This window comes from Typopeltis vanoorti, chromosome 9, assembly GCF_054136105.1.
Source record: "Typopeltis vanoorti isolate ZY-2024b chromosome 9, IOZ_Tvanoo_1.0, whole genome shotgun sequence".
In the NCBI taxonomy this organism is placed as follows: domain Eukaryota; kingdom Metazoa; phylum Arthropoda; class Arachnida; order Uropygi; family Thelyphonidae; genus Typopeltis; species Typopeltis vanoorti.
The window spans coordinates 36,659,749-36,680,673 of NC_143557.1; the positions used below are offsets into that span (position 1 = coordinate 36,659,749).

At 34.7% G+C, this 20,925-nt stretch overlaps 1 protein-coding gene across 4 annotated transcripts in view; it reads left to right on the forward strand.

Annotated features, from left to right (window-relative positions):
- LOC150102972 (transmembrane channel-like protein 7) overlaps window positions 1-20,925 on the forward strand; it is a 482,602-nt gene that overhangs the window by 293,692 nt on the left and 167,985 nt on the right. For all 4 annotated transcript variants that reach the window (XM_090398586.1, XM_090398588.1, XM_090398587.1 and 1 more), the window contains exon 9: window positions 1,110-1,268. In XM_090398586.1, the coding sequence (XP_090254712.1) occupies window positions 1,110-1,268 (159 nt within the window). The remainder of the gene's footprint in view (window positions 1-1,109; window positions 1,269-20,925) is intronic.

A 20,925-nucleotide genomic window follows, 5' to 3' on the forward strand; every position in this document is an offset into this window, starting at 1 on the left:
GTAATCTTTTCATCCCGAAGTGCATTTTTCTACATTTTACAACATTGACTTGACAGGCATTGTCCTTTGCCCACATTTCCAATTTATTTAAATCATCGTCACCTTTATCGACTATTGCCCTCCCCAGTTTTGCATCATCGGCAAACTTCTAATCTTCTGCTATCATTACTACAATCATTACTGTATAAATATCATTACTGCACAAATTAAATAGTAATGGTCCTAGTACAGAGCCCTGGGGCACTCCAGTAGACAGCCTCATTCATCTTGATTTCACTTTGCTGTACACTACTGTCTGATGTCTATCACATTATATGATCTTTGTCTACTTATATTCATATTCTTAAACATTTATTCAGTCCATACCATGAATGATATTATATTGCTGTGTAACTTGTAAGTGAACCACATGCACTTTGGCTTGTTTTACAATCTCTCTCTCTCTCTTTTTAAACATGGAATACAAATTAAAGAAATGGGAGAAAATTTAAGAAATGGTAGAAATTAGATAGTAGAGCTGCTACATGTTAGCATCCCCACACACACACTTTGTTCAGATTTGTTGTTCTTGCACCAACCTTTGATCTTCTTTTTCATTCCAGCTTTCTCTGTTCTTTGCAAAGGAATACAACCTTTGCTCTTAAAGAAATAAATTTATCAATAGATTCCATTTTTTCTCACCTAAACTTGTCCACACATAAAACACTATTGTGTTCTAGGTTTTGTAACCTTTCTGTGAGGAGCTGACTGAAATAAAAAAATAAAAGTTGAATTTTATTATCAGGTTTGTGATCATGACCATGCTTATTGGAGGCATCCAGTATCTTGAGAAATTTCCATTTTGTTCACTTGGATAGGGTGGTTTCAGAATTATCTAATCCTTAGCTAACCCATGGTACTAATAGTAATATGCTATAAATCTACAGTGTTTTGTGAGTAGTATTCATATAAAAAAGTAATATTGAAAGACAACTGAGTACAACTTTGTTCTCTTTTAGAAAACAAAGTTTATTTTGAGTTAGTAACATAAAATAATTTTATGTAATTAAAAATTAATTATGCTTATCATACATAAATGCATAGTAATTTGTTTTTCATTAATATTCCAGGAACTTTTATTGAATGAATTCAGAGAAACTGATTCTGAAAACTGGAAAGATAAACTTTTTCGTATTCTTATGCGCTTTGTGGTCAATGTTTTTATTTTGGGTTGTTTAATGGGAATTGGTTATTTAGTCTACTTTTTTTTGAAAGCCAAGTCTTTAGAGGTAGGTACCTACTTAAACTTACCTAAAAATGTCATGTCTATATAAATCATTATTGTTCATATAACTATTATCAAATACTAATAAAATTAAAAATTCACTGAATGACAAAAGATGATTTAGTTTTTTGAAAATAGGTTATGTTGTATGTTGATTATGAAAATAACCTTGTTTTCCCAAACATATTATTTATAATAATTTTCATCATCATCATGATACAAGATACTGTTGATAATACTGCATGAAAAGCTTACATTATTACCTTCCCTTTGACAGTTTTCTTCCAGCTTAGTTGGTTATATGCCAGGACTCCAATTTTATTATTATATCTTATGTTTTGGTCTTTTGAGGCACTTTGGACTGCATGAATCCATCTATACTTTGGTTTTCCTCTTGCTCTACTGCCATACTGGCTTCAACCACATATTCTGCTACAACTTTCCTCTCCCTTTCTCTGCAAGTGATCATATCACTTGAAATTAGTTCTGCTCAAACATTCCTCATAAACTAACTGAAATGACAGGTTCCTTCCTAATATCTTAATTTTTGATATCATTTTGCCATTGATGCCACCATAAAAATTAAGTGTTTTGGTTAAGATCTTAAAAGAGAAATATATTCAGTTGACTCCACAACATACTAGCTTGGCTTATCTCTTATCTTCTCTTATCTATTTTAATATATAATTTTCCATCTCGATTGAAAATTGTTGTTATTATTCTCTGTAGATATCACACCCTCAGGCAATGCATTGCAATCATTCACACCTCTCCATGCAAAAAACCTGCTCACACTGCTTCCAGGGATGACTTTTTGTTCTCACTCTCTCTCCTGTCTCCCACCATTTTATGAAAAACCCCCTTCAACATTAATCTTATAATAACTTCTTACTAACTTATACATCTCTATCATATCATCTCTCTTCCTCCTATCCACTAGACTCTGGAATTTGCATCTTCTCAGCCTTTCTTCCTACTCAACATTCCAGAGACTAGAAATTATCTTAGTTAATTGCCTCTGGATCCTATCCAGTATCTCCTCATCCTTTAGAAAACTATATGACCAAATCTGTGCACAAATTGTACCTAAAAAGCTGAAGCATTTTAATTGTACTATAGATTTCCCATTCAGATTATGGCTGATTTTTTCAATGCTCATGCCTATTTTCATAATATTTGTCTTTTTCATATTTGTTAGGAGTTATTCAGTATAATTAAGGATTTCTGCAAATTTATAGATATGTTTAGGAGTATAACGTCATTTGCATAAAGTAGAGCTGAGATTAACATGTCCATCTTGATATCAGTTTTAATACCACTTTCATTCATGATATGAATCCATATCATTTATGAATAACAGTAGAAATATGAGAGTGGTTTAAAAAGTTCTCGGCCTCGACTATAGATGGTATCACTATCGGCAAGAGTTTTTTTTTTTTTTTTTTAAGTTGGTACATCTGTCATAAGCATCCATGTGAAATTGCAAGTCATTTTATCAAGTAGTTTGTTTTATACAAACTACTTCATAGAATGACTTGCCAAAAGAAATTCATTCGAAGTTCATAAAAGTTTATGGGCACTCTTCTCCTTCATTTTCGACAATTAAGAAATGGGCTGCCGAGTTTAAACATGGCCGTAAAGACACGTGACAGACATCCAAAAAGTGTAATAACACCAGAAATCATTGATCAAGTGCATGATATAGTATTGGATGACCAGCGAGTCCAAGTGCATGAAATTGCTGAGACTACAGGCATTTCAAAAGAACATGTAGGATATATTTTGCATGAAGAATTGCAAATGAAAAAGCTTTACACAAGATGGGTGCTGCGCTTGCTCACAGCAGATCAAAAATGCACTCGCATGAAAATCGTGCTTGGAGTGTTTTAACAAGAATAAAACTGATTTTGTTTGTCAATTTATTACTATGGATGAGACTTGGATTCACCATTACACACCAGAATCCAAACAGCAGTCAAAATAATGGACAGAAGCAAAGTTGTTCAGCGCCAAAGAAGACAAAGTTGGTTCCATGCATGAAGAATTGCAAATGAAAAAGCTTTACACAAGATGGGTGCTGTGCTTGCTCACAGCAGATCAAAAATGCACTCGCATGAAAATCGTGCTTGGAGTGTTTTAACAAGAATAAAACTGATTTTGTTTGTCAATTTATTACTATGGATGAGACTTGGATTCACCATTACACACCAGAATCCAAACAGCAGTCAAAATAATGGACAGAAGCAAAGTTGTTCAGCGCCAAAGAAGACAAAGTTGGTTCCATCAGCAGGAAAGGTCATGGCATTGGTATTTTAGGATGCTAAAGGCATTTTGTTTATTATTTTGAAAAGGATAAAACAATAACCGGGGAATATTATTCTGATCTTTTAACCAGACTGGATAAAAAAATTTGTGAGAAAAGACCGTTTGCAGAAGAAAAAATCATCTTTCATCAGGACAATGCACCTGCCAACAAAAGTATTTTGGCAATGGAAAAATTAAGGGATCTGCACTGTGAATTGTTGGAACATCTACCCTATTCCCCAGAATTGGCTCCCTCTGACTTCTATCTCTTCCCAAAACTGAAACTCTTCCTCACTGGTCAGCGTTTTTCTTCGAATCAAGAGGTAATTGCAGCTGTAGAGGGGTATTTTGCAGATCTTACTGAAAACCACTACAGGGACAGGATAATGGCGCTGGAATAAATGTATTAGTCTTAAGGGAGATTATGTTGAAAAATAAAAGTAATTTTGAAATTATAAATTCATTTTTTCATTGTTAGGCTGAGAACTTTTCAGGCCACCCTCTTTATGTGCGCCCTTTTCTTATACAGATACACCATGAATTTTCCAGCACGGTACCTCTTTTATTGTGGACAAAATTATTAGAGTATACTTGAAATTCTCATGATCATCATTGTCGTCTGGTAGCATCCTCTAAAAAGAGAGTTGCAGCTGATGAGCAGCTCTTCTCCATTTCTCTCAGTCTGTTGCCTTCGTCATTCTTAAACCAGTCTATTCCATGATGTCATTAAACCACTCTTTGATTGGCCTTCCATGTCTACTTTTCCCTTCAACTTTCCCTTGTAATATAGTTCTTGTCAGATGTCCTGAGGAACCTCTCAGAAGATGTCCTTAAAATCTGGTCTTTCTTTGCATGATGTTCTTTAGCAGTGTTCTTTCCATCCAACTCTTCTTAAAACTTCTTGATTTGATATTCTCTCTGTATAGCTAATCTTTTCCATCCTTCTATAACACATTTCCAATGCATTAATTCTTTCCATATCTCTCTTTTTGAGTGTCCATGACTCACTCCCATAACCTGCAATACTCCAGACTGTTGCTTTAACTATTCCAATTCTCACACCTATTTTAATATTCTTATTTATTAAAATTCTCTTCATTTCCATAAATGCTGATTTAGCTTTACCTATTCTGTTTCTAATTTCCAACTCTGAAGTTCCTTTCTCTGAGACCTAACTACCTGAATATTGAAATCTTTCCTCTGCATCTTATCTTTGCATTACCTCCTATTTTTCTGCCCATTATTATTATCTTAGTCTTCTTTGTGTTAATCCTTAGTCCGTACTCTTTACAGGAGTTTTCCAATTCTTTGAACAGTTTGTTGTAATCCATTTTCGTTTTCTGCCATTGCCACTACATCATTTGCATACCTTAAGTTATTGATGATTCTTCCATTTGTTTTTATTCCTTCTACATCCTCAAGTGCCTCTCTATAAAGGTTAAATAATAATAGTGATAACTTACATCCTTGTCTAACTCCTCTCTCCACTGGGAATTCTCCTGTTTCCTTTCCATTTGCACATACTAGACGCTGTTTGTGTCCAGTATATTCTCTTTAAGATTTCCAAATCATAAGAGTCAATAATTAAAAGAAACACACGTATTAACCACAGTGAAAATTATTTAATTGTAAATATTTCATCCTAAGTATCTTAGGACATCATCAGTACAGTAGTTTAAAACAATAATAGGAATAACATACAGTTAGGGCGCATGATTACAATAGAATCTCATTAAACATGTGTAACGTGTTACAAAAAAAAATAAAATAAAATAAAAAAATTATTTAACAGAATTTTGTATGACAATTTCCCATACTTTAGGAATAGTAAGAACGTTGTTGCGGTTTAAGTTTGGTCTGTGTAGTAGGGTTTCAGAACCTTCTTTGTATAAACATTCATGTTTATATAAAGATCTATGTAAAAGTTTAGACTTTTCCCAGTGGATCCTATGGTTTGGATTTTCAATTCCGTGTTGAGAGAGGCCAGATTTTTGTGGTTTATAAAGACAAATGTGGTCTTGATGTTCCAAGATGCGTTTCTGAACAGACCTACCTGTCTGTCCAAAGTAAGACAGTTTTGTAACACGCACGTTTAATGAGATTCTATTGTAATCGTGTGCCCTAACTGTATGTTATTCCTATTATTGTTTTAAACTACTGTACTGATGATGTCCCTAGATACTTAGGATGAAATATTTATAATTAAATAATTTTTACTGTGGTTAATATGTGTGTTTCTTTTAATTATGATTGCACCACAGATTTCATTATTTAAATAAGAGTCAATATCAGTATTTTCTAGAATATCAAAAAGCTTTTTATGTTTCACTACATCAAATGCTTTTTCAAAACCTAGAAACCCAAAAAAAACTTTTCCACCATGGTTTAGTGTTTTCTCCCCAGTAATTCTTAGAAAAGTTATCCCCTCTCTAGTTCCTTTGTTGGTTCGAAAACCAAACTGTTCTTCATTCATTTATTTTTCTATTTTACTCTTAATTCTCTCCGAAATTATTTATGCCAGTAATTTTTGCTGTGTGAGTTATAAGAGTTATCATTCTGAAATTATTAGTCTAAAACTCCTGTTTTTTTTTGTTTTTTTTTGAATGGGGATAAAAATTGATCTTAAAACTCCTCTGATAATTCTTGTCCCTCATAAATTTTGTTAATAATTTGCCATAACTCTTCCCTACCTTTTTCACCTATATTTCTTATAAGTTCTATCTGTATACCATCTATTCCGGGGGATTTTCCTTCTTTCATCATTTGAATTGCCAGATTCAATTCCTCCTTTATGATGTATAACCTCTGCCCATCATACTCTTTCATTTGATTTTCTCATCTTTCTCTGTCTTCATACAGTTTACCTACATATTCCTCCCATCTCTGTAATATCTTTTCTTTTTCTATCAAAATTTCACCTCTTTCATTCTTGACTGCTCCAGTCTTTTGTATCTTTCTCCTTCCTGTCATCATATTAATGTTTTTATAAACACCTTTTATGTCATTTCTTTCTGCCTTTTCTGTTGTGTCTTTACACATTTCATCTAACCACTCTTCTTTTTCCTTTTTATCTCTCTCTCTTTATAATTCTCTATTCAAGTTTTTATACTGCTTTTTTCCCTCCTCTGTTTTACTATTAACTAGCTTTCTTCTTTTTGTCATTTTTCTCAAAATATTTTCCGTCATCCATGGTTTTTTCCTTTTCTCTCTTTCCTCCTCTTTTTGGGCTCAATGTAATTCTGTAACAGTAATTATGCTTTCCTTCAGAATCTTCCGCTTTTCACTTACATTATCACTTCCATATATATTTCTCTCTTTCATTTCTTCCTCTACTTTCTTTGTGAATTTATTCACCGTATTTGGTATTTTCAGCTGCTCTCTATTCCATGATTTATTTTATTTCTTTGTAATTACTTTTTTTAAATTAATTTCATCTTAGTTGATAACAATATATGATCTGCATTACAGTCTGCTCCTGATATGTTGTCACATCTTTTATATTATTTCTATATCTTTGGTTTCTTCTTCTCTTCCGTCTAAGACGGGTCGAGTCTTCTCTTGAGCAGGATCTTCCAGTCTTCTCTATTCCTTGCTGTTCAAAAAAGTTCCTTATATGTTCTGCATCCCGAGATGTTCTTTATTAATTTCAGCCAGGTAATTCTTGGTTTTCCAGGTCTTCTTTCTTTTGTATTGCTTTCTTTACAACTTCTAGATATATGTTGAATAGGCATGGGGATAATGGGCATCCTTGCATTACTCCTTTTTGGATCTCTATGGGTTCTGTTGTGAGTGTGTCCTTTTTAATTATTGCATTTGTCTATTGCTTTTTCTAGTAGAATTTTAAGAAGGATTTCTCTGTTGATTTATCGAAAGCTTGTTTAAAGTCCACAAAACAACAATATAGTTCTTTATGGTCTTCCCAGCTGAGCTCTGTTAGTTGGTGCAATGTGAAAATTTGGTCTATTGTTGAATAGTTTCCTCGGAAACCAGTTTGTTCTATGCCTATCATTTCTTCGTAGGTGTTTTTTAATCTATTTTGTATAATTCTTATGAATATTTTATAGTTGTGAGGGAGTAAATTGATTGGTCTGTAATTTCTGCAGTCTCTTTTGTCTCCTTTCTTGTATATGGGATGATCTTTCCAGTTCTCCAGTCATCTGGGATATCTCCTGTTTGTAGTATTTTATTGAATAGGGTTGTTAAATATTCTATTGATATGCTGCCTCCATATGACCACAGTTCAGTAGGGATAGTATCAATGCCTGGTGCTTTATTGTTTTTCATCTGTTTTATTGCGTATCTAACTTCTTCTTATAAAATTTTTGGGTGATCATTATTTTCTTCTATTGTTGGCATTGTAGTTTTGTTTCCTTGGTGGAAGATAGTCTTAAAATGATTTGACCAGATTTTTCTTATATATTCAATATTCCCGGTTTCAGTCATCTTGTTGTTTATCATTGTTACTGTTTTTGCTAAGAATTCCTTTGCAATTTCTCTTACAGTATCATAGAAGACTTTTAGGTTGTTTTGTTGGTATGCTTCTTGGCATTTCTTACTTTTTCTTCTAACAATTTTTCTTTGGCTTTTTTGCATAGGTTATCAACTTTATTTTTTAGTGCTCTGTATTTTTCTCTATTCTCTTCATTGTTTTGTTGGTTTACAAGTATCTTGGCATCTCTTTTCTCTTCTATGGTAGCTATGATTTCTTGGGTTATCCACTGTTTGCTTATTTTGGGTTTGGAACCTACAGTGTCTTTTGCAATTGATAACACTGTTTCTTTTCCTTCTTCCCAGTATTTTACGCTGTTCTGTAAGATGAAAGGTTTTAATTTAAAGCACATCTGTTCTAAAAATCGACTTCTGCTTGAGCTATCTTTTAGTTTTGATAGGTTGATGTTTTCTTCTTTTCTGATATTATTTTTTCCTGTTGAATTTTATCTTCACTTTGGCAGTTAATATTTCGAGGTCAGCGTCAAAATCAAAACTTCTTAATGTTCGTACATTATTTACTGATCTTTTCCATTGTTTGTCTTTATGTTTATAAAGAACTGCATATATCTATGCAGTTCTTTATATTACCATCTTTGAGTAGTCCATGTATATTTATTATTAGGGCGTTGATAGAACAATGTGTTTGTAATCATTAGATCATTTGTTTTACAGAAGTGGAGTAATTGTTCTCCTCTGTCGTTGGTTTATCAAAACATAATCTATCTGATTTCTTCTATTATTTATATCCTCCCCTGGGGCTTTCCACATATACAATCTTCTTGGATGTTTTTTAAACCAAGTGTTCATAATTGTCAAATCATGTTTACTACAGAAATCCAACAATATATCTCCTCTTTCATTTTTCACTCCCAATCCGTATAGCCCAACAATATCTTCCTCCCTTCCTCTTCTGATTTTTGCATTCATATCGTCCTGTATTATAATTACATCTTTTGTAACTTTACATTTCAAACCCTTTTCTATATCACCATAAACTCTCTCTACCTCCTCATCCTCATAATCACAAGTAGGTAAATATATCTGAATAAGTAAAATATTTCTTGGTTTTGCTTTCATCTTTACCACCAAAACTCTGTCTGAGATTTGCCAGTAGCCTTCCATACATCCTGCCACTTGTTTATTCAATATTATACCAACACCTGCTTGATGTTTCTTCTCTCTTCCTGAGCAAATTACTCTCATTCCATCCTCTGCTCTAAAATCTCCTTTTCCTTTCCATCTCACCTCAGCCATTCCCAGAACATCTATTTTCAATCTTAGCATCTCTATCTTTACAAATCATTCTTCCAGTTTGAAGTAAGGTATTCACATTCCAAGATCCAAAGTGAATACCTTTATTCTTCCCTTTCCATATGTATATTTTCCTTTTTCTTCTCCACTTCCCACAGGCTTTAGTAGAGATGATTCATATGATTGACATGCAATCTTGTCAATATCCATACTGGAATAAGTGACCTCCCTGGTAGCCAATTGCACAGTTCTGGACTCAAGTGTCCCATCCTGAACTGTGCATCACTCATCATTTTGATTCTTGCTGCTCATCCAAACTAGAGAAAAGTAGAAGCATAGTGGTTTCCTGTTGCCTTCCATGCATGAAGAAATGAAAAAGTAGAAATATAGAAAGAATAATATATGCACGTCTGTAGAAGCTTAATGCTGTGAGGACATCATGTTTGAGGCTTAATGGATTTTTTACAACACTCAAAAAGAATTCAAATATAATTTAATACTTCCTATATTTCGTCCTAGTCACTAGGACATCTACAGGGATTACAAAAACAATTAATGTAACATGCACACACAAATCTTACAATACTAAGCCCAACCACATGGGTGACACCAAAGCTCCACCTAGATAGGACTTTAGTGTCACCCACGTGGTTGGGCACACACAAATCTTACAATAGTAAGATTTGTGTGTGCATGTTACATTACTTGTTTTTGTAATCCCCTAGATGTCCCAGTGATTAGGACGAAATATAGGAAGTATTAAATTCTATTTTAATTCTTTTTGAGTGTTGTAAATAATATATGCACGTAAACACAAGAAAGATATTTAATTAACCAAATATTTCGGTCTGGAAATAGCAGACCATCTTCAGTGGCACTACAAGAACAGTTTAAAAAAAAAAAAATACGAGGTGGAATACTAACAATAGATCATTTAAAAATAGAACAAGCCGTGTGATGTTATATCACTAAGTATTAAATGGAATATTTTTAAGTAGAGACATGATTGAAATAAAGATATTAATTAATAATATTAAATAACATAAAATTAATATGAATTAATGAGTTATCTTGATTAGACTTTCCCAGATTTTTGATATAGATATACAGTCATTTCGATTCAGGTTAGGATGATGGAGTAAGGCCTCTACGCTTTCTTTGAATAAATGTTCAAATTTATAATGGGATCTATGTAAGAGGCGAGTTTTTGACCAAAGGATGTTGTGGTTAGTTTCAATCCCGTGCTGAGCCAATTCATATTTTTCAGGTTTGTTGTGATGAATGGAGGATTGATGTTCTTGGATTCTTTTTTCAAGAGAACTTCCAGTTTGTCCAAAATAGGAGAGATCACAGTTGCAGGGAATTTGATAAACTCCAGGAAGAGATATAGTTGAGTGTTTGTCTTTAGGAGAAGGAAAATGGGAAGATAATTTGTTAATAGGTGAATACGTAGTTGTTAACTCATATTTCTTCAGAATTCTTGCGATAGGTTCTGAAATCCCAGAAATGTAAGGAATTGGAACTCGATGTATTGAATCTTCGTTGTTTTGTGGTGGATTATAAGAATCGAGAAGATGTTGAGTACTCTTTTCGGAAAGCCATTGAGTTACATGTGTTGTTGGATAGTAGAAAGTTCTTTCTGTAGAAAATTAGAAGTAGAACAATTAGTTTGGGCTCTTCTGATTAGACATTTTATGATTCCTGTTTTTTTAATAAGGATAATGGGCTGATTCTTTAAGAATATACCGACCTGTGAACGTTGGTTTCCTGTAAACTGTAGTTGTAAGAGTATTTGAAGATGACCGGATGAGGAGAACGTCTAAAAAAGATAACTGGTTGTTTTCTTCCATTTCCATAGTAAACTTTATACGATGATGTAAGGATTGATACCATTTAAAAAAGAAGGCAAGGAGTCTTTGTTGTGCGGCCATACAGTAAAGATGTCATCTATATATCTTACCCAAAAGGATAGTTGAAGGAAAATAGATGAGAAGAGGACTTTTTCTAGCTGTTCTAAATAAAAGTCAGCTAAAGCAGGAGAGAGAGAGAGGACTTCCTATGGCCGTTACTTCTACTTGGCTGTAAAATTTGTTTTGACATAAGAAATATCCAGAGTGTAATCGAATAGTTTTATAATGTCTTCTGGAAAGATGTCAGCAAGTAATCTTACAGTCTCCTTTAGAGGTACATTTGTATATAAAGATTGTATATCAAAGCTCACCATAAGATCTGTTGGTTGCAATGAGACATTTTTTAATTTTTCTAAAAAATCTGAGGAGCTTTTTTAGAAAGGAACTAGAGTTGCCTATGTGAGATTTCAATAATTTAGCTAGATATTTGGCTATACGGTAAGTAGGAGAATCAATACAATCTACTATTGGATGAAGAGGAAAGTCAATCTTATGTATTTTAGGAAGACCATAAAATCTAGGAGGTCTTGCAAAAGGAGTTTTAAGTCTTTCAATTGTGTCTCTATCTAAACTGATGACTTCATCTAAGAGCGAATTTAATTTCTTTAGTTGTCTGTTGGTTGGATTATAATCAAGTTCTTGATATGTGGAGCGATCTCGATGTAATTTGCTGAGTCCATAACTACTGTTGCTTTCCCCTTGTCAGCTTTGTTGATAATGAGGTGATTTTTTTTTTTTTTTTTCAAGGACTGTAAAGATTTCATTTCAGAAAGAGATATGTTGGAAGGAGGAAGTTTGTCCTTAAGTAGAGAAGAAGCGACTTCTAGACGAAGAGCATTAGCTTTATCACTAGTTAGATGACTGAGATTTCATTCAATGTTAACTATGACATCTAGATATAGTATCTTATTAGGAACAATAGAAAAATCATGTCCTTTTGACAGGATAAGGGTTTCGCTATCAGTTAGAGGACGTCCGGATATATTGACAATCCAATTATCTGGAGTTTTGAAGGGCTTGAATTGTTTAGATGAAATAGCTTTATATTTTTGGTTTAGATGTTGACTTAGTTTATTATATGCTCGTTGGGTAGAACGTTTAGCCACATTTAGAACTATGTGTGAAAGATGTGGATCCAAGTTTGTGGAAATATAGGTGCGAAGATCAGAAATATGATGACTGTGAATAGCAAGATCACGTTTAGCAGCTTTAAGTTGGTTACGGATTAATGATAAACTGGTGTTCCGGTAAATATTATGAGCTCCAGGAGATTTTATAGTTTTTTAATCTTAGCAAAATTGGGAATAATCTTGTTGTCACAGCATTTTTTTAAAATTTTGATCTTTGTTCGTAACCTACCTTGTATAACTGAAAGTTTTCCTAATTTACTGGTTATTTTGGTGGCATTTTCCCTGTGAAGGATTAAAATTTGATGTTTTAAGGATACTTGTCATAAAGACTGAATAATATATGCACGTAAACACAAGAAAGATGTTAAATTAACCAAATATTTCGGTCTGGAAATAGCAGACCATCTTCAGTGGCACTACAAGAACAGTTTAAAAAAAAAAAAAAAAAAAAAAAAAACAAGGTGGAATACTAACAGTAGATCATTTAATTTTATGTTATTTAATATTATTAATTAATATCTTTATTTCAATCATGTCTCTACTTAAAAATATTCCCTTTAATACTTAGTGATATAACATCATGCGGTTTGTCCTATTTTTAAATGATCTATTGTTAGTATTTCACCTTGGTTTTTTTTTTTTTTTTTTTTTTTTTTTAATTTTGTTTTTTTTTAACTGTTCTTGTAGTGCCACTGAAGATGGTCCGCTATTTCCAGACTGAACTATTTGGTTAATTAAATATCTTTCTTGTGTTTATGTGCATATATTATTCAGTCTTTATGTCACAAGTATTCTTAAAACATCAGAAATATAGAAAGATTCACCCCTAGCCCTTGAATACTCTAATAGCATTGGGGGGGGGGGGGGGGGACAAGAAGAAGAAAAAAAAAAGGAAGGAAATAAGAGTAGGGACCATCCTATAGATAATGTACAGATGTATATTACATGAAGTAAAGTATGATCCAGTATCAGGTACCTCAGGTTCGCCACTCCTGTACTCACTAAAGTGAGCCCTTGAGGTCTCTCATGATCACCTGACAATTTTACTGTGCCCACAGAAGGTGTTGTGTATGGTACATGCTCACTTAATTATTTACATCTGATTCCTTGATATTTAGTGATTCTTAGCTTATTTTGCTTATTTGTAGGGCTTATAAGCAAGAGCCAGTTCACAGTAGTGGAAGCAATGATGTCAAGGGTAAGCACAAGTTCATATCCACTGGCACTGTATCGTTCATACCAAGCATTATTTCATTTAATTAATTAATTCACAATTCATTTATATTTATTATTCAAGTTTCTAGCAGTCCATAGTACTTTAGATACATGGGAGAGATATGGGTTAGAGGTGCTGATGAATTGTTATTTTGTGGTCTCCATTGGTGAAGTAAAATGGCTAATCCTTCAAGGCTCTGGAACTAAGGCTTCCAGAAAAAGGGATGTACCTGAACCTCATTTTATAGACCATCTTTATATATATCTCCTTCAATTCTTACTGTTTAGTTCAGCTCATGATATAGACTTTTATATTGCTTGATGTATACTGTCCTTTTACATCCTCTAATTGTGCACCTTGTTGTATGCCTTTTCCAGATCCTATATTCCCACTATTTCTCAGTTCTTCTTTTCAGATGCATCAGTCTGAAGATTAGTTGGAGTAGCAGTGCTAGTTTAAGAATATGATTATACAACAAGATGAGTTCGCATTGCCATCCTTTGCCCATTAATAGGTATTTAAAATGTCTGTAGATGTGTATGTTCATGGGGCTGGTTTACCTGCTTTGAGAGATGAAAAACTTGAGTTTCAGAGGGGGGGAAACCCTCTTCCTCCATATGAGACTGGATAACCCACCTTTGATTGAAAAACTCTGATAAAGGTTGTTTGCATAATAAATGGGATAATAAACTCAGATCTTTCCAACTAGTGAGCTCCCTTGAAACCAATTTCTTAGTTTCTCTCAATTGTTCAATTATCTGTCCTGAAGTGAACATCTGATCTTGACTATCTATATATATATATATATATACTGAACTCAGTTGTTTTTCTTCAAGTTTTTTCTGTTCCACAATTTGTCTTAGCCTCTTCTTAAGAATGCTTGCATTAATTTAACTTGGAAAAATCAATATCAAAGTTTCTCTCTAATTTTCATATTATGTTTAATTTTGCTTTTAATAGATGTATGTTGTTAGAGCACTCCAGTCAACTGGAATTTGACCTTCTGAGTAGAACTTCTGTATCATGCAGTACAGCCACTGAAAACTTTTATACTTCTATATTTAAGGATTTCTGGTTGAGTATCATCTATTTCAACCTGCCTTAAGGATTTCTGGTTGAGTATCATCTGTTTCAACCTGCCTTAAGGATTTCTGGTTGAGTATCATCTGTTTCAACCTGCTTTTCCATATTTCATGTTTTTGATGGATTTTTCTATATCAAGTTTTTATGTGTAGTTCTCATTGTATTCCTTTTGTATAATTTCTACCACCACCATTCTGTTACTTTGTTTCATTGAACAGTCTTTAAAGTAATTACTCTAGATATGCAGAATATAGACAGCTTTCATGTCACCTTCATTATAAATTATTTCATTCACAGTATTCTTTTGAACATTTTGCCACCTTCCTGATATTTAATTATCTTCTCTATTTTTTACCAAATTCTTCCCAGACTGTTGTTATCTACTTTTACACGTTGCTAAACTTTCTTATATTTTCTTTGTGTTCTGTCCAAGCACTGCTGACTTATTTCTAAAAACTTTTGGTATACTTTCTTCTTTTTTCTGACTACCTCTTTAAATTCCTCTGTTTATTGTGGAGTTCATATTTTTCCAGTCTTGCAGATAACCTCACCACCTGTCTCTCTCTGGTTGAATCAGTCAGTGTTTTTGTAAGGGTCTTCTGCTGAGGCTGAAGTTTTGATTCTTATTTTCAGACTTTCATTTTTCAAAGCCAAATGAAAGTTTCATTTGGCTTTGAAAGTTTCATATGAACTTTCGTAGTTTCTGCATTTGACTTTGAAATAATGCTGGAATTACTATCCACTTGATTTATATGATTTTGCATCATCGAATTGAAGCTTTTTGGTTCTTTATTTTAGTAAATACTTTACACAATGACTGAGAGTTTGCTTATGAAAAATACACCTCTCCAACACTTCAAGTTCCTTAGTATTGAGAGTGGTTGTGAACAACAGATCCAGAGGTTAACAGATGGCAGTGCTGTAGCCAATGAAGTTTAAACTGAGGCTGGGCTATTGCCATTACCCCACCATGACCAGAGCTTATAGCTCAATGATACCTTATCCATACATTTTCTTCTACAGATAACAGGGAATATGAAAAGCATTCTTGCTTCACTCATCTAGCCAAAAAAAAAATTTTTTTTTTTTTTTACCCCTAGTATTGAACAAGAGTTTTTGCTCTCTTAAGGTCTCTGTCTGGTCTCTGAGAAAAACCAACCAGTTTGAAACAGCTGTCAGGCCAGTGAAACCTTATCAAAATGGACCCATAGAAGGCAAATATATGGATGCTTGGGCAAGCGATCATGTTTTCTAAAAGGTCCGTGCTAGGGAAACTCATAAATGTCGGCGAGTACTCCTGTAAGCTCTCTGGTCCAATTTCATATGAAACTTTCATAGTTTCTGCATTTGGCTTTAAAATAATGCTGGATTTAAAATCCACTTGATTTATATAATTTCTTACACAGTTTTCTTTTTAATAAACCCCTCCACATTTAAGTTGGAAGAACAAGGGGAAGACATTATATCCATCCTTCAATTGAAAAGAACCTGAGTTTTATTCTTGTTGTGATGGGGGAAATCATATTGACTTTTTTAATTGAAGGTGTGTTAGCCCAACTCATGTGGAGGTAATAGAGTTTTTTCCTCCCAGAAATTCAGCTTTCTCATCTCAGGTAAATCAGTTCTACTACATGTGAAATTTACAGACAAAAAAAAAATACTGTTTGTTGCAATAGATGTCATTGTGTGTAGATAGAGGATTAAGTAGTACAAGTGGGGGTGTGCAGTGTGGGTGTGCTCTCCCATGATAAGTTTTTATACTCCTTGGTGGTATAATAATAATAATAATAATAATCTGTTTTATCCTGCTCAAAACTGAATGGTGATCAAATCCCCAAAACTGTTTCAAATCCCCTGTATACTCTTATGTCCTTTACTAGCATGAAGATATTTTTATTAGCAATAACATAGCCAATAAGACTTATTTCTTGTGGTCTCTCGATGTGAATTTGTGCACATCTTTCTGTTGGAACTTGATATTAGTAATGACTAGTCCATGTCATAAACAGAAATTTAGCAAGTGCTTACCATTATTATTAGCTTTCCTCTTTTTTTCCAAAGTTTTCCAAAACATTTCTGTGTCGGGCATTCATTTCCTATTCTGTTTTTTAGATCTCTAATAATATCAGAATAAAATAATTATACTACATAATAGAATTAACTTGCAATCAGTTTGTATGCAATTAAAATTCTTTTGTCATTGCTCACCTGGTTGACCAAGTGGTTAGCACATCCACCCTCCAGCAAAGAGGTTGTGAGTTCGATCCTACCAAGGACATGGATGTTTGTGATTGTTCTACTAACCATTTACCATATGTGCTGCTGTAACCTATGTCCTGGTGTAGTATGACCCTTGATGTCTTTGCACCATAAAAATCTAAAATAACTAACTAACCTTTTGTCATTTATGATAAATAGAAATAGAAGTGGAACTGCAGGATAGAGAAAAGAGCACATTTGAGGCTATTTGGTGAGATTGAAACTAGCAGAACTAAATATACAGTTGGGTGCTGCTATAGACCAGGTGATGGAATAGATGGTGGAGATAGTATGCATAAGCAAATAGATGAAATGAGTGGAAGGAGGGGTAATTATTATGGGAGATTTCAACTATGGTAACATTGATTGGAAGAAGGAGAGGACACATGGGAGGAAGGAATTGGATTTTATGCAGTTATTAAGGGATAACTATCTGCAACAGCATGTAATGGAAAATACTAGGGTCAGAGAGTGCTTGACCTGGTAATTGCATCTGAGAGTTTGGCTGTAATGAATATGACCACGTTGCCACCAATTGGTGAGAGTGATCATAGGGTCTTGACTTGGGAGGTGGCTAAGGGAGAAAGGTGACCTGCAGGCACATGAACGGTATAAAGTGCAGGCCAGAAGGGTAACGAGCATGGTAAGAAAAGCAAAAAAGGATTACGAAAGAACATTGGCCATGCAGGCTAAAGAGAATCCTAAACAGTTTTTTCGATATGTTGCAAGTAAAAGAAAAAATGTATATGGCAGAATGATTTTAAAGAATGCCGATGGTAGGAAGGTAACCGAATCAGTTGATAATGTTGAATTACTGACCGAGCACTTTGCAAGAATTGCTCCCGTACCCCCCGAATATACGGTTTACCAAAAATCCACAAACCCAATTCCCCACTCAGGCCTATAGTAGATGCCACCAATGCACCTTGCTACAGACTGTCTAAACAGCTGGCCAACTCTCTGACCCCCCCCCCCTCACTGGAAGGTCCACTTCCTATATAAAAAACTCGACCAACTTTAAAGCCCTCATAGAAAATTTAACCTTGAATAACGCAGACATATTGGTAAGCTTTGATATCTCCTCTTTGTTTACCAATATTCCCTTAACTGTAACCTTATCTCTCTTAGAAAACGTTTTTCTGTCTGACATCTTAGATCTCTTTTCCTTTGCCATTAGCTCTGGGTATTTTTCTTGGAAGAACAAAATCTACAAACAAAAAAAAAGCAACCGCCATGGGTTCCCCCCTCTCACTCCCTCTTGCCAATTTCTATATGAAAGATTTCGAAAAACAAGCCATAGACTCAGCCCCACTCAAACCTTCTATCTGGCTAAGATATGTAGATGATGTGTTCTCTATTTGGTCTCATGGCCCAGACACGTTAGACTCCTTTCTCAGTCATCTTAATAGCCTACATCCAAGAATCCAGTTTACTATGGAAAAGGAAAAGAACAACTGTTTACCCTTCCTAGACACCTTAGTCACACGCCTGCCTAATTGGATAGTTTGGAGGACTAGGCTAGGGAAAATGGATGTCAATTTAATGTGGCAAAGTGTAAGGTTATGCATTTTGAAGTGAAAAGATTAGGCAGCAGTATATCACATTGGTGGAACCGTACTCCAGGAGATTGACGAGGCCAGGGATTTGGGAATGTTGGTGGATAGGGAGTTGAAGTTTAGGGGGCACATTGCAAAAGTGGCCAAATCAGCTCATCAAATCACTTGGTTGCTGAGGAATACTTTGACGAGCAGAGACAAGCAAGTTATTGTTCCTCTGTATCGAGCCTTGATAAGACCCCATCTCAACTACTGTGCCGAGATTTGGGCGCCAGGGTTTCTTCTTGATGGGGAAGAGGTGGAGAGGATCCAGAGACAAGTGACCATGATGACAGCAGGTCTGTGGAATGAACCTTATGAAAACAGGTTGAAGATTTGTGGGTTGCAAAAATTAGTTGCTAGGCAGAAAAGGGGTGATATGATTGAGACATTCAAATTACTGAAGGGTTTCTATAGGATTAATCCAGAAGATATTTTTGAGAATAGGACTGGTGGTGGGAGGACTAGGGGCCATACATGGAAGCTGGGCTAGCAAGGGTGTTAGAACTAGGTTTTTTACTTGGAGAGTGGTGAATGAGTGGAATAAGCTGCCAGAGTCTGTTGTGGTGCTATGACCGTGAGTGAGTTCAAGGCGAGGTATGATAGATACTGTGTGAATGTCGAATAGTTGTTCTTGACATGATGTTAGGGCCTCCCTTGATGAGTCTGTCGACTCCTTGGAGTTGCCCGAGATAATAATAATAATAATAATAATAGCTGAGATTGTGTGATCCAGAAATTATAATTGTTATGAAGAAAAATGCTTTTAATGCCTAGTCTCCTATCCCATTCACAGCAAAACATTGTCATGCAAACTTGTTACTTCCACACATAAAAGTCAGAAGAACCTGTGACATATAAATGCCATGTGGGAGAACGGATCAGAAATAGAATAATTTGTTTATGTTCTTTTTGAACTGCTGAATGTTGTAGTCTTTGGAAATGCTTCATGGGGGAGGTCCACAGAATATGGTGGATGGAATGAAAGATAACTGGGTTCAGTGCAGGTTTGGCAATTATGCAGCTTGACTGTATAGGGATGTTGAGCAGCTGTTGCACAAGTTCCTGTAGATCTAATGGGAATGGGAGACATAACAGATGCTAGACCTGCTGAACAGTGACTATGGACATGTCTCTTTAGAATATTATTATTATATTATTATTATTATTCCTGATACCTCCAATAGAGAATAGAGTCAATGAAGAAACTGATCTTTTATGGGAAAGTTGAAGAGAGTCTAAAAGATGTGTCATTAATCAACCCGAACAGCCTTTGTCTGAACAGCATGAGGAGTTTTTAGGGAGGTCTTAGGTGCATTACCACAAACACGAGAGCAGTATTCCAGGGTTGGTCAAATTTGGGATTTGTATGAAGGAAGTAACTGTTCAGCAGAAAAGTACTATCTTATGAAGAAAGGGATGCCAAGCTTTTTGAAAGCTGATGATGCTATAGAAGTTATATGATTATTCCATGAAAGGCTTGGAGTAAGAGTTAGTCTGAGAAGAGAGGTTTTTGCTGTAGAGTTGAGTATTATCAAAAGTAAGTGGAGAAGAGATCTTCTTTTTTTTTTTGCAAGTATCCACTCTGGGATACTGTGGAGATAAGTGTTCAGGGCACTTATTATATATGATATTGAAGGTTGATATGTTTGAGCACTGCAAGACTTGTCATATGAGTAGGTGAGTGGAGGGTGCTGTCATCAGCAAAACTATTAATGGGGGGTTTGTAGTCAATGAGAGTAGTTTTTTATATAAATCAGGAAGAGGGTGGGTGAAATGACAGTCCTGAGGGACACTGGCATCAACGGGAAAACCTGAAGAGGGAACATCCATTATTACACATAGGAATCAATATAAGAGAAAACTAGCAATCCAGTTATACAAGGAAAAGGCAGTCCATAGGATTGTAATTTCTTGAGAAGTTCTATCAAAATCCTTGGACACGTCAAGTGAAAAGGGACAGATTCCTTCAAACTTTTCCATTGAATGGATTCAGAGGTGCCTGATGTAGGCCATGAAATCTCTTGGATCAAGATTGGCAAAATCCATACTGGTGGTCATTAATTAAGTGGCATTTCTCTAAGTGTCGAGAAGTTGACTGCTGATAACCTTCTCCATTACATTAGACAAAATTGGGGCAAGAACAATAGGTAATAGTTTGATTAGACATTTATCATATTTTTTGGGAACTGGTTTTTTATAGGTGTTCCATGTTGTAGGGTGGATGCCAGTGCAGTTAGTAAATAAATGATGAAGAACAGGTGTTCAGGAACACATTTCTTAAGCACAATAGATTGGATTCCATCATGGCTGGCTGCCTTTGTGGTAACCAAGTTATTCAAGATTTTTCTGATTTTTTTCTGGTTGAAGGTCACAGGAAGCATGAGATGCAATGTTCTAGACAAAGAAGAAGGTAATTTGC